Raw genomic sequence first — 18,549 nt, forward strand, 5'->3', positions numbered from 1 at the left:
AGGGACCCGCTCTCCCCACTCCCCAATTCCCCCCTGGTGTTCCTCCCCTGTGTACTCCCTTCCCAGGCCGATGCATTCTCCTCTATAAATACCAGCACTGGTATTTCGGGTTGGCAGCTGCTACTGCCAGGGAGATGGCTGCGTTGACATGCGGTTCCTGACAAAACACAAACCCCTGGTGTGTGTGGGCGTGGGTCCCGTGAGTAGGGGGATGAACCAGAGAGGGGGTGGGGCTGGGCACAAGAAGGCAGGGGCCAGCAAAGCTCATGGTGCTGAGGTGAGTGCGTACACAGCAAACGGAAACTGAAAGGACACTAGACTCTCTACCTGGAAATCACCCTGTTGTTTATAAACCTGAGCCTCTGCCCTCACCCTTGGAGGTGGGGTGGTGGTGGCAAAGAAGGCTTTGAGCAGAACCTGTCCCAGGTCAGAGGGAAACTGAGCCTCAGAGCTAGAAGTCAGGTGCCAGTGGACATCTGTGAGCAGACAGGGCCAAGGTGCTTGCCTGGCTCTGGGTGAGCGGGCTCTCTGCCAGCCAGGTGCCAACTCGCCCTCCCTGCCTACCTAGAGACCCCTGGCCGCTAGGCCTGGCTGCTGGTGGCCTGGCCTCTCCCAAACCTCGGCAATTTCCACAGTCTTTCGAAGTAATGCAACTTGAGGCCATTCTTGGGAACAGGCCTTGTCCTTACAGAAATGTCCAGAAGTTTCTCCTTGGAATAAAAAAGGGGCCCTCAAACTAAAGAGAAATTCAGAGCCTTTATTGCAAGGGCTGAAAGGGATCGTTCTGGGGGTTCCAGACATAGTGTCCCCCGTGAGGCGTTGACTGGCAGGCCTCTACCCCTTCTGCCCCCCTGGGTGGGTTAGTCCCTCCCTCCCCCAGGTCCCCCACCCGCCAGCGCAGGGGCGCAGGCCTCCCCGCCCCCACGGGCCAGCGGGCCGCCCTTTCCTGGCAGGACAGCGGGATCCTGCAGCTGTCAGAGGAGGGGCGGCGGGGGCTGATGTCAGGAGGGATACAAATAGTGCGGACGGCTGGGGGCCCCCGTCTACCCTCGCCGCCTCCACTCTCCAGCCGGCCGCCCGCCCGCCGCCTCCTCGTGCGCCCGCCCAGCCTCGCCCGCGCCGCCACCATGAGCCAGGCCTACTCGTCCAGCCAGCGCGTGTCCTCCTACCGCCGCACCTTCGGCGGGGCCCCCAGCTTCCAGCTCGGGTCCCCGCTGAGTTCGCCGGTGTTCCCGCGCGCGGGCTTCGGCACCAAGGGCTCCTCGAGCTCGATGACGTCCCGCGTGTACCAGGTGTCGCGCACATCGGGCGGGGCCGGCGGGCTGGGGTCGCTGCGGGCCAGCCGGCTGGGGACGGCCCGCGCGCCCTCCTCCTACGGCGCGGGCGAGCTGCTGGACTTCTCGCTGGCTGACGCCGTGAACCAGGAGTTCCTGGCCACGCGCACCAACGAGAAGGTGGAGCTGCAGGAGCTCAACGACCGCTTCGCCAACTACATCGAGAAGGTGCGCTTCCTGGAGCAGCAGAACGCGGCGCTCGCCGCCGAGGTGAACCGGCTCAAGGGCCGCGAGCCCACGCGCGTCGCCGAGCTCTACGAGGAGGAGCTGCGCGAGCTGCGGCGCCAGGTGGAGGTGCTCACCAACCAGCGCGCCCGCGTCGACGTCGAGCGCGACAACCTGCTCGACGACCTGCAGCGGCTCAAGGCGAAGTGAGGGACGGCGCCCCCCGGCGGCAGGGCTCGGGGAGGCCGGGCCGGGAGGGTGGGGCCCAGCTCTCAGCGCCCGCCTTCTCCCGGGAGCCAGGCACCCTCGCCGGCCCTGGGTAGTGAAAGGTCGCCCACCCGTGTCCCCCGAGGGGAGTTGGCCCCCGTGGCTCTCCCTTGTGCTTCCACCCTGCGAGGAGGAGGACTTTTCTTGGGGAGATTGTGGAGTGGGAGTGGGAGACCTTGTGAGCTCCTGCGCCCTGTGAATGGGCACTTTCAAAAGCTTGTTGAGGTGTTGGGGGTGATGTTAATGGAGGTCAGGAAGGCAGGTGGGTGCAGAGGGAGAAGGGAAGCTGAAAGGAGAAAGGAAGCTCTGGGGCAGGTTGAGAGAGGCAGCGGCTACTGTGGGAGGTGGCAGGGTTGGGAAACCCCAGCAGTGGCTCTCACTCCTGTGTGTGAGGCCCTAGGGAGGGAGCTGGATGGGGGAGCTTGGCTCCTGGACCTGGCTGAGGCTGTGCCATCTCCTGAAGTGGATGGAATAAGCAGGAGAAGGAGGGGAAGGTGGGTGGGTGGCTAGCAGAAATGGAGAGGTAGGCTCAGCCAGGCTCCCGGGACAAAAAGGGCAGCAAGACTAGAGCCCAACGGATGGTATCCTCCTCCTCTTCCCAGGTCACAAACACTTACTGAGCACCTACATGGGCCATGCTAGGGCTGGGAACCAGGAACCTAGGTGGATAGAATGGGCACAGTTCCTAACCCCAGGGAAGTCACAGACTGGTGGGGAGGCATAGAGACTTCAAGGGTGTGGTCCCAGAGTAGAGACTGGGCCCCTCCCCTCTCCCTCCCTGGGTGGGACGGGACCTCTGCCACTCCTTTTCTGGGCCTCTGTCTCTACCCAGCAGCCAGGCCTCCTCCCTCTGTCCTGACCCCACTCCCCGGGTAGTCCCCAGCCAGTCTACTTTAGTCCCCACTAACTGTCCTTTTGTCTGTCTGTCCTGGCCAGGCTCCAGGAGGAAATCCAGCAGAAAGAAGAAGCAGAGAACAATTTGGCTGCCTTCCGAGCCGTGAGCCCTCTTCATACCACCTGTCCCCACAGGCTTCTCCCTTCTGTCTCTCCCTGCATGGCCCCTGTACCCCTCCGCCCTGCCTGGGTGGACAGTGACCCTGTCCCTCTTGTTCGGCCTACCCCAGGACGTGGATGCAGCCACTCTAGCTCGCATTGACCTGGAACGCAGAATCGAGTCTCTCAACGAGGAGATCGCGTTCCTTAAGAAAGTGCATGAAGAGGTATGCCCTCAGCCCCTTGGTTCCAGGTCCTTGGGCCATGGCAACTGCAGACGGAAAGTGGGGGTGGTGCCAGGCTCTGAGACTGGCAGGTGTGAGGGTACTGAGTGGGCCTGGTAGGAGACTGACCCCTAGCTGCACCCTGTAGGAAATCCGGGAGCTGCAAGCCCAGCTTCAGGAACAGCAGGTCCAGGTGGAGATGGACATGTCCAAGCCAGACCTCACTGCTGCCCTCAGGGACATCCGGGCTCAGTACGAGACCATCGCGGCTAAGAACATCTCTGAAGCCGAGGAGTGGTACAAGTCGAAGGTGGGCATCCTGTCCCAGGGACTCGGGTACCTCCGCCTCTCTCCATCGTGGTTGGGAGATGCTGCCTGTGACTCCGTCTGTGGGGAGCAGAGAGGGCCTGGAGTCTCCATGCTCCCCTCCCCTCCCTGCATCCTGCATCCTCCACTCTCAGGGCCCCTCTCTCTGCCCCTAGGTGTCCGACCTAACCCAGGCGGCCAACAAGAACAACGACGCGCTGCGCCAGGCCAAGCAGGAGATGATGGAGTACCGGCACCAGATCCAGTCCTACACCTGCGAGATTGATGCCCTCAAGGGCACTGTAAGTTCTCCGCCCACCTGGCCGCCCCAGCCCCTTCCTGGCTGCAGCTCATCCCCTCACTCTGTGATCTTCAGACGATCCAGTACCTTCTCTGGGCTTCTGTCCAGACTACAAATCTGCAACTACAAGGCTCAGAGGAGATGAGTAGATTCCAAGTTGGGCTCTAAGGAATCAGAGGGTTCCCTGTAGGGGGGAGGGGAGACTGAACACAGATGCCCCCCCCGGCCCCCCGCCAGCCCCTTTTATCTGTTTAATTCTCTGAATTTCCACCCAAGACTTCATTAGGGCCTGGGGTTCCCAGTCTAAGAAAAGTGACAGCACCTGGACCTGACTACCTCACAGTGTCCCGGGGCTGTGTTTCTTTTCCATCCAGGGCCCCTCCTGCCCACCCCACTGACAGCCTCTCTGTGACCTGGGCTTTCCGTTTGTCCCCTGCAGAACGATTCCCTGATGCGGCAGATGCGGGAGCTGGAGGACCGCTTTGCCAGCGAGGCCAGCGGATACCAGGACAGCATCGCGCGCCTGGAGGAGGAGATCCGGCACCTTAAGGACGAGATGGCCCGCCACCTGCGCGAGTACCAGGACCTGCTCAACGTCAAGATGGCCCTGGACGTGGAGATCGCCACCTACCGGAAGCTGCTGGAGGGCGAAGAGAGCCGGTGAGGAGCGAGCCAGGCGCTGGGGGTGGGCCCTGGGGAGGTGCTTGGGGGTGGGGAGGGGGTCTCCCTGCCCCCAGATCACGTCAACAAGACCTGGAAACACTTTTCTACAAGAGGCCACCATTCCGTTAATTGCAGAGAATTAACCAGGGCCACCTGGGTAAAAAAAGTGATTTAATTAAGAGCTTGTATAAAAAGAGAACTATAAGTATTCCCTCATCCATCTTCAAAATTAAGAACCACCAGCATAAAACTATATTCAGCAACCAGTAATAAAATATTACTGCCAGTCAAGGGGGAGATGAGAGCAGAGTAGGAAATAATGAGGAAGGAAAGGGAGAAGGGAGGGGGCAGATGGAGACAAATAGAGGGAGAGCGGCAGGCAGGCTTGTAGATGGATAGGCTGAGAGAGAGGGCAAAGGGACACAGCCACTGAGGGCACACGCACACACACACGTGCACACGCTCATGGGAAAAGACACAGAATGACAGGCTCAGAGCAACCCACCTCCAAACCCAGAAAACAACATCTGCCTGGAAGCAGGCATGAGGGAACTTTCTGGGGTGATGGAAATGTTCTATTTCTCGACTGGAGTAGTAGTTACAGGGATGTAGACATTGACCAAAACTCATTGGCTTGTATACCGAAGAGCTGTGCATTTCACTGTACGTAAATTTTAACCTCGATTTAAAGCAGGCCAATTATTTTAAAAAATGGGGCCCACTGACACTCATAAAAATTATTATAGCTAAAGTTAAAAAAAAAAGCGGCAGGCATGCTTAAACATAAAAAGAGACTCCAGATTTCATAGAATAATATCACATATGATGGCCTCTTAGGTAGCTAAAGTTGTGCTGCATTTTCACAGTGCTTGGCATAAAAACGGGGGTGTCAGCTCCTAGAACTTGCCCTCACATGGGCCACCAGTTCCCAGCCTGGCTGAAGGCTGGGCGCACAATGGAGGCTCCCCACAGCTGCTACTGACACACTCTGCAATGCCAGGACTGAGAAGGAAAGTGCAGTGGGGTTCAGGGTCTCCATGTCATGCCAGGTGGCCACAGTTGGAATGGGTGATCCTTCCAGAAGGGACAGTTCCTGGGATGGGAAGAGCCCTGAGGGGTGACCACAGGGAGACATGGAAGGGTCCCTAACCTTAACTGGGCTTGGTCGCTCTCCTTTCAGGATCAACCTCCCCATCCAGACCTTCTCTGCACTCAACTTCCGAGGTGAGTTGCTGGAGCGGCAGGGGCAGGAGTCCATCAGGGGCACCGCCCAAGGCTAACCAGGAGGGAGGGATAGAACTGGGGGCCGGGGGTGGGGGGCGAAGACAGGGTGGAGTCTGGGAAAGAAAATGGGGGCTCCCCAGGGCTTGAGGGAGTTTAGGTAGAGGCAGATGGAGTAACTTCTGACAAAGAGAATTTTATTTTATTTCATTTGCCATGTCCCCTGCACCTTCTGGGGGTACTGGGGCCTCATGAAATAGCCCCTGTGGTGCATCCCAGACTCCAAAGGCACTAGGGTGTCCTGGGGTGCCTGGCAGTAGGAGCATCTAGAATCACACTCCCCAAGCAGAGGGTCCCCCTGCCCATGGTCTGTTTGGCATGCTGCCAAGCCCCCTGGGCTGCTTGTTGAACACTTCCAGTTTGATGGAGCAAGATGTTGGATGCACGTGTCAGAAATGAAGCCAAACCTTTGCAAAGCCAAACAATTAAAAGAACGAGCTCTTAGGGCACTCTGCCACTTCTGACATTAGTAATATGCCGATAGAATGGCTTTCCAACCTCAGAGAGCAGAAAAACATGCTATAATGATACATTAGGAAAGGCGAGTCGGAGTCCTTGGCAGCTTCGCTGTTCCTAGATCAAGCCTTTCATATCTTCAATGTTCATTTCCATCAGGACAAAACACACGCTGCACTTCACTGGTCACAACGTCCATCAAGGGCTGGTTGCTCGCTAAGGAGATTCACAAACATCAAACTTGCATGGTGCCAAGGATGTAAATTTGACCCTCCCTATAAGATTTCAGAGCCACTCTTTTCAGTTAGTAGTTTATAGAGACACAAAGTGTGAGTCTAGCGTTTGAAACTGCTTCGTGCTTTTCAAATCAGCAGCCCTGCGGCCTCGATAGGCCGGATATCCCTGTTACCATTTCACAGATGAGGAAACTGAGGCACAGAGGGGCAAATGTCTGGTCACCGGCACAGAGAATCAATGACATATGCCTGCTCTATCTCTCTTTCATTGACACATCACATTGCTCATTCTGAGTCTTGAGGCTGGTACTATAAGATTCTCGGACAGGGTATCCTGAGGCTGGGCTTTGGGGTCCCACGCTGTCTGGGAGGAGGGCAGCCCGAAGGTTGAAATTCAGGCAGTGCTGCCCTGGAGCCCAGAGATGGCAAGGCAGGAAGGAGATGTGAGCAGTGTCCGTGCCAGGCAGCCAGGCCTCAGGGGTCCCCTGCCCTCCTGAACCAGCCGGCACCTAGAGAAAAGCTGTTGCTTCCTGAGCCCATCTCAACAGTGAGACTGGCCTGGGATCTGTGGAGCCAATGACAGGTGACAAAGTCCATTTGGGAGGGGTGGGAGGCTTACTGGGCGCTGCCCAATGTGACCAGGGATGGACTCACAGCCCCTCGCCTAACCCAGGACTGGGAGGGCAGAGCTGGGCCGGGCGGGACTCGGTCAGGCTGACCCATCCAGATGCCTGCGTTACAGAGACGAGCCCTGAGCAAAGGGGTTCCGAGGTCCACACCAAGAAGACGGTGATGATCAAGACCATCGAGACCCGGGATGGGGAGGTGAGGGGCCGCCGGGATGTGTCCATGTGGCTGGGGGGCGGGCGGCCTGCTGCCCTGAGGTGTGTGTGTGGGGGGACCGGCGTGCAGCTGGGGGCCCTGGGGCTGGACTGGGCTTCTCTTCTCCCCAGGTCGTCAGCGAGGCCACACAGCAGCAACACGAGGTGCTCTAAAGCCAGAGGCCCTTCTGCCGTCAGAGATCATCCTGGCCGCTGCCCTCCGTCACTGCCTCCTTCTGTCCCTGGGCACCACCCCCACCGCGGCCTCCCCTCACAGCCTTGGGCCCCCTCACTGACTCCCACCAGGGCCCCCCCAGGGGACGTGGCCCATCCCTGCCCACCCCCAGGGGTGCCCCAGCTGCCCAGCTGCCCGAGTCCTGGATGTTGGAAGTCTCCTGGGTACCCTCCCTGCCCACCCCTCAGCATGGCCCTTTTCCAGCATCCTCAGCCTGCAGGAGGGAGCCAAGGCTGGAGGGGGTGGCCTGCCCCTCCGCCTCCGGGCCCCAGAGCACGACATTGGGACACCCCAGGATCAGGAATGAGCCCCTGTACCCGCACCACTCCCCAGCCTGGGTCACAGAGAAAGGGGGGCCGCTTCCTCTGGAAGCCGGGCAAGTAACCAGGGGCACCCCTGTGGAGATGGGGGGGGCTTGAACTGCCCCCCATGGTCCCTTACTTTCCCTTCCCCCTTCCCACCCTCGCCCAGGGTGGGCTTAGATAGCAGGGGCTGCAAGAGGGAACCCCCGAAGGTGCCGGATGTGGGAGCAGGAAATTCAGAAGGAGAGAGCGTGGGCGAGATGCTGGAGAGGAGAGGAGAGAGGCAGAGGGCGGTCTCAGGAAGGTGGAAGGGGTGCCCACCTCCCCGTGCCAGCCCCTCCCCCCGCGGCCAGGCTCTGGACTGAACAATAAAGTGAAGCACAAACCTAGCACGCCCCCTGCTGTCTTGACTGCCCGGTCTCTGGCGGCCCCAGGGCCCTGTCACGCCGCCACTCAAGAGGAAGCGTGGACTGCCTCCTGCCCGGCTGTCCCTACGGCCTCTCACACTCTTGCCCTCCCACAGCCTCCAGCTTGCTGTGCAGGTGGCGTGGGGGGAAGGTGGCGCTGTTGGGAAACCACAAATACTTCCTGTTAGGCCCAAATTCTTGGACCACCCCCCTCCTGCCCCCACCCCAGCTTCTGATCAACAGGACCCGGGACCTGTCACTTCCCACAGCCTGGCTCTGAAGTAGAGGTCCCCCGACCCCTTCCCCAGAGAAACTTCCAGCCTCTTTCCATTAAACATGCCTTGAGTGCCTTTTTGGAACATGGGCTAATTCAGGAAAAACAGCAATATTAGGAAAAATGGAAAGAGCTATCTTGTTCTTGGATAAGAAGTTTCAGTACTTCAAATATGTCTGTTTTTCCTACATTAATCTATAATTTCAATACAGTCTCAGTTAATACACTAATGGGAAATTTGGGGGGTAATTTGTAAACACAATACTGAAGTTTGCCCAAGATGAGAGGGGGATGTAGGACACATGAAAAAAATTAGGATAGCTTGGAAGAAAACATTGATTATATATTCATAAAATTATTATATATATTATACATTCTATTATAAAGCTATGACAACTAAAACGGATTTGTTAAAGAAGAGGAAATGTCTAAACATTATTGGGATGAAACAGGTGTTTAGAAAAAAACCAAATACACATGGAACTTTAGTATGTCAAAGAAGGCATTTTAAATCGGTGGGGACACAAATTCAATATACAGTTTAGGGACAACTGGAGGGTAGGGGCGAAGGCTGGTTTTCTTTTACTCCTTCCAAAAAATAAATTCCAGGTGGATCAAAAATTTAAGAAGTTTGCAGGAAGCATGTCCACCTTAGCTGCTCCTCACAGATCTAAGGAATTATACTCCTAAAAGAGATGGGAAGATGATAGAAATCCCAAAGACCATAAACTCAGTCTGTAGAGGAAAAAAATCTAATGGGGTTTTAGTCTTAAGGTCCCTGGACTGACATTCCCGACTGACTTTTCTAGAAACTTCAAAAGCCCGACCTCTGCCTGGTGTCTCTGTCTCTCTCCCCTTACTTTTCTGCGGTTCTTACTCACAAGTTACCCCTCCCTCTATGGGCTGTGTACCTCCTTCCCTCTAAGTTGGACCCCTTCTCCGAAATGCTCTTCACCTCTTCCCTGGGGGAGCTGAGGACTACACCCCAGGTCCCCACCCTCTGCCAGCTGGCTCCTGTCATTTCTCCTTCTCCCCACCCACTCCCCCTGCCCTGTGCTGCGATGGTCCCAGTCACATGTAAAGAACTTCATCAGCCCTCACAAGAAATGAAATGGGAAGCAGCATTTCCAGGATCTTCCCACTGTATAGAGGGGGTCTGGGGAAGAGGCTTTTTCCATCCCCTCTTATCCTGGACCTGGGATCTGAGCCATGATGCACGCCTGAGGTGGTGTGTGTATCTGTGAGTGATTTCTGGAGCCTCTTCATGCTTTCTCCTTTCCCCTGAGTTATGGGCACTCCTCTCCCCCACAAAGGATAAAGGGACACACAGTTCAGGGAAGGTTTGGGAGGCAGCCCCACCCTTCACAAACAGAAAAAGCTTAGGTATAACGAGTCACTATGAGGTTGGAGGGAGTGTAAAGACCTCCTGGTAATGGGGCCATGCCCCAGTGTCCTTGACAAGTCCTGATGCTCTGTTGAATGGCTCTGTGGTCAGAGAACTCACTAGGACAGCTCTGAAAGTCAGAAAACTCCTTCTCCAGCGCACATCTGGCTCCTGTAGCAACCACCCACTGTGCCTAGAGAAGACCAAAGGCCCGGACCATCTGGTGACCCCTGGGGTGTGGAAAGGACTCTCTGAGCAGAGCCTTCTTGGGACCAGAAATTCTGGTCTAAGCCCCTGCTTTGTCTGTCTCTGAGGAACCTGGGAACCTGGGGCAGGGGAGATGGATGTGGCTACCCCAGAGGATGGACGAAGACAAACCAAAGAAGATCTGAGTCTCACGTGGTCAGACACATACAACCCGACCATCACTGCATCCCTCCCACATACCCTCATCACCTCCATAGCAAAATCTCTCCCAGCTCCATGGGGCAATCTGGTGGCTCTTCTTTGAAGACTTTGAACATCAGAAGACAAGGGAGCTCACAGAGGGCTGGTTGGCTTCCCGCTGGCCCTAAGAGACCAGGAGGAGACCACCTCAGACTCCATGGGGAGTCAGAAGTGTTTCCAAACCTAGAACTGAGGGCTCTCTAGGTACTTCCCTACCTGTCTGTCCACTCTGGCTACCCCCCACCCCAACCCTGCCCCTTAAGACCATTCCTCCCTCTTTCTTCCCATTCTATTTCCTTTAACTTCAAGCTTGCCCAGGACACATATGCACATACATCAATGACCGCTTGACACCTAAAAACATCAGCTACCCAAGAGCAGGGGTTTTTATCTGTTTTGTTCACTACTATAACTTTGGTGCCTGGCACCCAGTAGGTGCTCATTAAATGTTTAAATATTTAAATAACTTGTGTGTGTGAATGAATACTCATCAGGCACTTTTATTTACTTTTCTCTAAATTTAATATTCACAAGGACAGGCTGATGGCCCCCACTTCTTTCCCTGATTCAACAAAACATTTACTGGGCTTTTATCACGTGCCAGGCACATGGTACATCAATATGACTTGGAGGAAACTCCCCACGGCTCAGAGAGGTGGGGTGACCTGCGAAGGTCACACAGCGTGTCGTGGCCGAGAAGGATCCGGCTGCAGGCTCCTTGGCCTCCGGAGCCCAGATCTCTTTCCATGACACCATAGGCTTGTGATCACAAGGCAGGGCAGCCTGGCAGCACACAACCCCAGCCCGGCGCCAGGCCGCGGGGCACTGTGGGGCCCAGGCTGAGGGACAGACAGCGCCTTGCTGCCAGCTGCCCTAGGCGGCAGGCCTGGCCAGGGTCCACCGGCTTCTAGCTGCCCTAGCTGGTAAGGGCTCCTCCGGGAGAGGGCGCCAGTGACCCACACGGGCTGTGCCCTCCCTGCCCAGGCCCCATGTCTTACATCAATGAACGCCCCCTCTGTGGACATGTGGACACAGGAGACACACAAGCCATGTTCCAGGCTCTGTGCCAGGCCCTTTTAAATAGTTAATACTCATTTTAATATTTAATATAATAATTTAATGCCATCACAACAATGTAAGCCCAATCGTGTAACTCCTCTGCTCAAAAGCCTCTGAGATGATTTCTAGTTTCACTCGGAATAAAAACACTCTGGCCTACAAGATGCTGGGTGACCTGCCCCCTGCTATCTGCCTGACCTCATCTCACTCCCCCAGCCATGCTGGCCTCCTGGGTCTTCTCCTGGTTCATGCCCACCTCTGCCTGAAGCCGTCCTCCTCGGAGGTCTGCATGGTTTGCTTCCTCACACCCTCCAAGTTGCCTTAAATGCTGCCCCTAAAGCCCACACCAACCTCCCTATTTAAAAGAAGAATTGCTCATCGCACCCCCATCACCCTTACCCCACTTAATTTCTCTCCATAATATTTCCTACCTTCTAACGATCGTTATAATTTCCTTATTTATTTATATGTATTGCTAGTCTCTCTTCCAGAATATAAGCAAGAAGGTGTAGGAGTTTTCTCTGTTTTATGCCCTTCTTTATCTCTGGTCCCAAGAAGTGTGCCTGGCACACAGTAGCCACTCAAAAATGTTTGTTGAATGAATAAGCCCTGGATGGAGAAACTGAGGCTTGGGTATCAAGCGAGGTGCCCCAGACCATACGGTTCATTTATTCAATCGACCAACCAGCCAACATTTACAAAGCACCGACTCCATTCCAGGCAAATTGTTAGGGCTTGGTGCTAGCTGGCTTTGGGTTATCAGTTTTAAAAAGCAGTCTCTATTCCTTTGCTCTTGATCTTCCATCTGCTTGCAATAGCTTCTGCATTTTTTACCTGTTAGAATTCAATCCGTTATCAGTGGTTGCCAGGGGTTAGTGGAGGGGGCGTGACTGACTACCAAGCAATCGTGCAGGTGAATATTTAGGGTGATGGAACTGCTTTGTATGGTACTGGGGTAGTGGATGCTTGGTGCTATGTATTTGTCAAAACCCAGAGAACTGCACATCACAAAGAATGAGCTTTAACACCTGCAAACTAAAAAAAAAAAAATTCAATTCATTCCCCAAGGCTCTGAATCCCTATGAACATAATTCAGTGTTTAAATAGTCTCTTCTGTACCCTCTCCACACACACACACACACACACACACGCGCACACATGCTCTTAATCCAGGTTCTGAGACCGAGGATGGAGGGCGAGCAGGCAAGATTGAGAGTACCCTTCTCCATCTCCAAGGACTCGCATGGCTCTCCCTTTGGTTCTTTTTAGCTCTTCTCATCTCATGGCTCCGGGCTTCAGCCCTCAGGGCTCAAGGTCAGACCTGGGTCTGTCACCTGGGCTTTTTGTTGTTGTTAATTTTTCATTCTGGGATAACTGTAGATTCACAGGCAGTTATAAGAAGTAAGGAGATCCCGTGCAGCCTTCATCCGGTTTCCCCCGATGGGAACATCTCATGTAACTACAGGTCAGTGTCACAACCAGAACATGGATATTGATACAGTCCACTGACCTTATTCAGCCGGCACCAGTTTTAAGAGCACTCATCAGAGCTATGTGTGTGTGTGTGTACATTGTGTGTGTGGGTGTGGGTGTGTACATTTAGTTCTATGCAATGTTATCCCAGGTATAGATTTGTGTGGCCACCCCGGAAGTCAGGATATGGAAGCACTCCATCACCAAGACCTCACTGGACTCGTCAAAGCAATAATGTCCTAATTTGATGCTTCTCAAAGTTCAATCTTCAGATGCATCAGAGCCACCTGGGTGGCTTTTTAAATGTTCAGATTCTTGGACCTCTGCTGGCCCCCCACCCCCAGCCCAACCAGCGTTCCTGGAGGCAGGGCCTGGGAATCCATCCTTCTAGCAGGCGCCACGCTTGGAGAACCATGGCTCTAACAGGCTTCCATCTCCAGCCCACCCACCGCACTGCGGCTGCCAGAGGAAACCTTCCAAAACATGTCTTTGACTATGTAATTCTCCTGCAGCCTCAGTCCAGGGGCCCTACTCCTCAAGACAGCCATCTGAACAAGCAAAACCCTTGGGGCCAGGCCCTACCTCCCTGCCTCCACTCCCCACCCCCTCACCGCGATTCCATCCCTCCAATCTCTGCTTCCCAGACACCATTTACTCCTATCATGCTCGGACTTTGTTCCAGCTGCTCCTTCTGCCTGGAATGTCCCTCCTACTCATTTTTCCAGATGAGGTCACGGAGGTTGAGCAAGGTTAAGGGGTCACCCAGCATTAAGGGCAAGACCAGCTGAGAGCCTGAATCCACCCAAACTCCGAACTCCTAGTCTTAGTGCTTACCATGGAGGTGCAGGGGCGGGGGCACCTGGTCTCTCTTCTCCCATCTGCTCACCTCCTCTGGGGCCTGCCCCCCACCTGCCTCTCACACCTCACCCTTGTTCACCATTTCCTCTTCCTGTCCCTCAGCCCAACGAGGCTGGGAATCCAGGACCTGAGAGGAGGGGGGATGGGAGATGGGATTGGGCCCAGGGCTAACCAGATTCCCCAACCTGGTGGAGGGGGGGTGCAGCGCACCAGTGGGGGAGGGGGCCTGGAAGAAGTCCCCAGGGGCCCTTTAAATCAGGGAAGGCAATGGGGGCTCCTGGAGGGAGGGAAGAAGCAGAGGGAAGGCCAAGTCCCCTCCTCGGCTGCCCCCTCCCTCCACAGCTCTCTCGCAACCCGAGCCGGGGGGCCTAAAAATAGCCCCCGAGGCGCAACCGGCGGCCGCCCGCCCCGGTGACCTTCTGGGTGGCACAGGCCGAAGGCGGGCGGGCAGCAGGAAGGCAGGGCGCCGGCCCCCCAGGACTCACCTCTCAGGGCATCACCTCCCCGGGTGCCCCGTGGACGCCAGGTTCCAGCGCCCCCTCCTTCCCAGCCCCGCTTGCAGAGACCATGCAGAAAGCCCGGGGCACGCGAGGCGAGGACGTGGGCACGAGGGCACCCCCCAGCCCCGGGGTGCCCCCGAAGAGGGCCAAGGTGGGGGCCGGCGGAGGGACCCCGCCAGCCGCGCCCGGGGCGCCGGTCTTTCTGCGGCCGCTGAAGAACGCGGCGGTGTTCGCGGGCAGGGACGTGCGGCTGCGGGTGGTGGTGAGCGGGACGCCGGAGCCCAGCCTCAGCTGGTTTCGCGATGGGCAGCTCCTGCCCCCACCGGCCCCCGACTCCAGCTGCCTGTGGTTGCGGAGCTGCGGGGTGCAGGACGCCGGCGTGTACAGCTGCAAGGCCCAGAACCAGCGGGGCCAGGCCTCCTGTGAGGCTGTTCTTACAGTGCTGGAGGTCGGAGGTAATGCGGAGGTGGGGGCCGGGCCTGGCCGGGGTGGGGTGCGCAGAGTAGAGGATGGCTGCCCAGGCCACGTGGGGGAGGCACCGGTGCATTCCACATGCCTTCTTCCCAGGTCCCCTGGCTTCTCAGCAGCTCTGACATCAAAGTGCAGATCAAGGGGAAAATGCAGAGAAAGGGGTGTCAAGGTAGAGAGGCTCCCCATAGGACGGTCAGAGGTCGAGGGTCACCCCTTAGTAAGCAAAATCTGATTTCCACTCAGGCCATTCTGGGAATTCTTTAATGGAAGCTCTTCTAATTCCCCTATAGAGACTTCCTGGGGAAATGTGTCATCTTCAGCTCCAGCAATTTAAAGTTGAGACCCCTGACTTGCTTCTTACTGCTGTGTGCATGTCTGAGGGAGGGGGCACAGCTCCCCAGGTCCAGGCTGGGATGTTGAGGGGAAAAGTAAAACCTCATCGTGGTCAGTACTATGGCCAGTTTGGTGTGGTCATCCCTAGGCTGGGTGAAAGAGACTGGTGGGTGGAAGGTTATGAACAGGATGCATCAGGAGGCGGAGCTAGGGTTCAGGCTCCATGGGTATGTATGGAGGTGGGTGTAAGCATGTGTGTGTGTGTGTATGTGCTTGTGCACGTTTGTGCATATAGGCCGAGGAGGGGGCTCAGCCATGTACATGCAGATGCGAATGTGGGGTTGGTGTGGAAAGCCCACGGGCCAAGTCTCTTGAGATTCTGGAATGGTCATCTGGAAGGCCTAGTAAGGGATGCTCAGGGCTGGCACTTGGGCCCCTGTCATTTTGGGATAGGTCCTTGGGGCCTGGAAAAAAAGCAGCTGGAGAGGAAAGAAAGCTCCAGGGTACAGCTGGGTCAGGAGATTTAGCTGGGCTCAGCCTCCCTCTGTCAGCATCTCCTCTCTCTCTCCCCCAGCCCCGCCTTGCCCACCCTCCTAGAATCTCCAGAGAATAGTTCCTTATGATCCCTGTGGACCAGGCCTGGGCCAGAGAGAGTCAGGGAGGGGCAAGGCTGACTTCTGGTTGTCTGCTCATGGCTGGCCTAGTACCAGGCTAGGCAGGGGCTCTTTTAGCCTAGGGGTTGGAGAGAGGGTCCTGGCAGAGCTCTGGGCTGGGGAAGGAGTAGATTTCTTGGATATCTTAGGTCTGGACCTCTCAGGGGCAAAGGGGGCTGATCACAGAGACTAAATCTAAGAGCAAGACATTGATGAGAATATGAATGAGGAAGAGAGAGATTACGAAGGGCGGAGAGGACAGTGATGCTTAGAATGTTTGTTTAAAGTTGGAAAGGACCACAGAGAACTGCTGCTCCAAACACTTCCTTTTTCGGGTTAAGAAACTGTGGCCCAAAAGGTAGGAGACCAAAGATACATAGCTAGTTATAGCCATCCAAGAATTGAGAATTCAGTCCTCTGGCTACTATTACTCAAGAAATTTTGGAGGAAGGAGTCAGAGGGAGAGCTGTCCAATGTGAGGGGCAGAGCTGCTATCTGAGCTGGCTCAGGCCTGGCCTTCCGAGGATGTATGCATCCTGGCCTGCCCCAGCCCCCCAACGAGGGGAAAGGAATGAAGGGCGGCTTCTTTCCCCTCTGTAATCTCGGCGGCTGGGCATACCTAGAGAGAGGCCTGGGAAAACAGTCTCCAGGCCAGGCAGCTGAGGTGGAAGTGGAGGCCTGAGTGGCTTAGGGTGAAAAAAGCGCCCTCAATGCTGTGGGGCTGGCACTTTGGGGACTTTTGACATTCACCTTAAAAGAGGATGCCTGCAATTGGGGCCATCTGTGAGTGGGAAAAGCAGTCAGGCCGTAGCAAGCCACATTTAGAAATTTTTCATATGAGTAAAATCTTTATCCCCAAATCAGCCTTATTATTATTAGTTGAAAATAATTATTAGTAGTCATTTATAATAAAATGAATAGGTACCATCTATGAATTGCTACAATGTGGCAATGTGCTATAATTTACTAAGATTGGATATATCCCCTGGGGATCCCTGGGGAAACTGAGACCCAGAGGGATTAAATGATGTCCCTTTTGTACAGATAGAAGGTAGTAGAGAGCAAAGGACCATGTACTTTACTACCACATGCCTCCCCCAGGATTTGGGTGAAGAGGGGCTTTGCTTTGATAATCCTGGGGACTGACCGGTGGGCCTGGCTCCCTCTCCATCTTTGTGTCCAAACCCTGCCCCCAGACCCCCAGCCTCTGCCTGGTGACAGTTCCTGACTCAGGGCAGCTGGGGAAGCAGCTTGGAAATTCTTAGACTCACTTATGGAACTCAACAGTGGAGGACTTCAAGGTACTTGAGGAAGCCAGCAGCCAAGCAAGGACCTGGCTGCAGAGGGAAGGAGGCAGCTTCCTGGCTGGGATTGCCATCTGGCTCGGCAAGACGGGTGATGCTAAGGTCCCTGGCACTACTGAGGCCTGGGATGCTAGCTTAAGGATGGAGGGATATTGGCATGGCTCTGGGAGGTTGAGGCACTAAGGAGATGAGTGGGTTGCAGGCTGGAGAGTGTGGAAGATGGGAAACAGGGGATGGTGGATGACACAGAAATGAGTAAAGAGTAGAAAACAAAGAAAGTGAAGATAGTGGAAATGCAGGATACCTGTAGAATTTTTAACATGTACAAAGCCCTTTCTTTTACCTCATCTCATTGAATCATTTAATCTTCTAAGCCCTAGAGGATTATTATGACCATTATACACATAAGAAAATTCTGAGTAGAAATGTACCCAATGTACCTGATGTGATGGCTAGTGACGTGGCACAGCCAGCACTGAAAACCAGGTCTCTGGGTCTGGGGCCATGTTGCCTTTGGGGTGAAAAGACAAGCGTGGTAAGATTATGTCAAGGATATATTGCCATAACCATTTTTCCTCTGTAAAAATCCCCTAAACATTTTCTGGTCCACTCTCCAAGATGGTCAGGCATCCTTCTCTTTCAAGACATCTAGTTCCCACCTGTACTGGCCAAGAAGCCTGTGCAAATCAAGTGACCAGGGCAGGAGCCACTCTCAAAGCCTGTGAAATGTGTGACCAGAGAGACCTGCATCAAAGGACTGGGGTTAGGAGGAATGGGAACGGCCAAGAGGAAGGGTGCGTTGATGCTCACCAGGTCTGTTGGTTGGAGGTTTCACAGTCAAGGTCTGGAAGACTCTGGGGTCAACAAATGGTAGTGTTGAGGAGCTAAAGGTCAACAAATGGTAGTGAACCATTCCTGGGGACTTGAAGGCTTGGCATGGAGAGGTTAGAGGTAGGGAGAGAAAGTTAGGGTAGGCAAGGGGTGGGGGTGGGGTGGGGAATACATCAGATCCTGACAAATAGTCTACACTCATCATCTTTTTCAGGCAGAATTTGGTATTTGGAATGTCTGGATGAAAAGCCAGGAGGAAACTACTATGGAGTTGGGAACGGGTATAGGAAATGTCATCATCCATTCGGTCCAGTAACCAGCAGGCTAAGACCCAGCAGGGGTAGGAAGAGGGGTCAGAGCAGGAGCCTTGAGGAGGCCTGGGAGGAAGGGGAGAGGCCGCAAGTCAGCCAGAGCCCACGCGGGAGAGATCCTTTCCTAAAGCAGGCCAGGCTCTTTCAGGAAGATCCTGAATGGAATAGGGAGATGGTCACCCCAAGCCCACTTCCCCAGTTGTTTCCTGGAAGGGGTCTGAGTCAGGATAGAGAATGAAAGAGGGCTGGCCGGCTGGAGCTCTTCCAGGACAATTTACTCCCCCTACCCCCAGTCCCCTCATCCTCTCCAACCCCATCTCTGCAAACCCCACCCCAACCCCATCCTTACTGAGTGTCTACTGTGTTCCAGCCTGTGTCCTAGATGCCTGGGATACATCTATGGAAAATAAAACAGACCAAAATCCCTGCCCTCCTGGAGATTACATTCAAATGAGAAGAGACAGACAATATGTCCTAAACATAATAAATGAATAAAATTAAATAGCATTTCAGAAATACAGAGCAGGGTAAGCAAAGGGAAGGAAGGGAGAAACTGAATTGAGTGGGAAGAGAGGAGGCAAAGGTGAAGAAGGGGAGAAAAGGTGTATCTGGCTCAGAGGAGGGTCCATGTGAGACATCAGGCAAGGCAGCGATGGCCTG

The 18,549-nt window shown here is 55.0% G+C and overlaps 2 protein-coding genes across 4 annotated transcripts in view; both read left to right on the top strand.

Moving 5' to 3' along the window:
• The first annotated feature begins 1,084 nt into the window (after positions 1–1,084).
• Positions 1,085–7,973, top strand: DES (desmin). The gene is made up of 9 exons (XM_077155224.1): positions 1,085–1,705; positions 2,703–2,763; positions 2,891–2,986; positions 3,132–3,293; positions 3,466–3,591; positions 4,030–4,250; positions 5,434–5,477; positions 6,969–7,051; positions 7,180–7,973. The coding sequence occupies exons 1-9, from the start codon at positions 1,128–1,130 to the stop codon at positions 7,219–7,221; spliced, it is 1,413 nt and encodes a 470-aa protein (XP_077011339.1). The 5' UTR covers positions 1,085–1,127; the 3' UTR covers positions 7,222–7,973.
• A 6,080-nt stretch (positions 7,974–14,053) lies between these two features.
• The window catches only part of SPEG (striated muscle enriched protein kinase), a 55,770-nt gene continuing 51,274 nt past the window's right edge, over positions 14,054–18,549 (top strand). For all 3 annotated transcript variants that reach the window (XM_077155234.1, XM_077155225.1, XM_077155233.1), the window contains exon 1: positions 14,054–14,441. In XM_077155234.1, the coding sequence (XP_077011349.1) occupies positions 14,054–14,441 (388 nt within the window). The remainder of the gene's footprint in view (positions 14,442–18,549) is intronic.

This window comes from Tamandua tetradactyla, chromosome 3, assembly GCF_023851605.1.
Source record: "Tamandua tetradactyla isolate mTamTet1 chromosome 3, mTamTet1.pri, whole genome shotgun sequence".
Taxonomy (NCBI): Eukaryota; Metazoa; Chordata; class Mammalia; order Pilosa; family Myrmecophagidae; genus Tamandua; species Tamandua tetradactyla.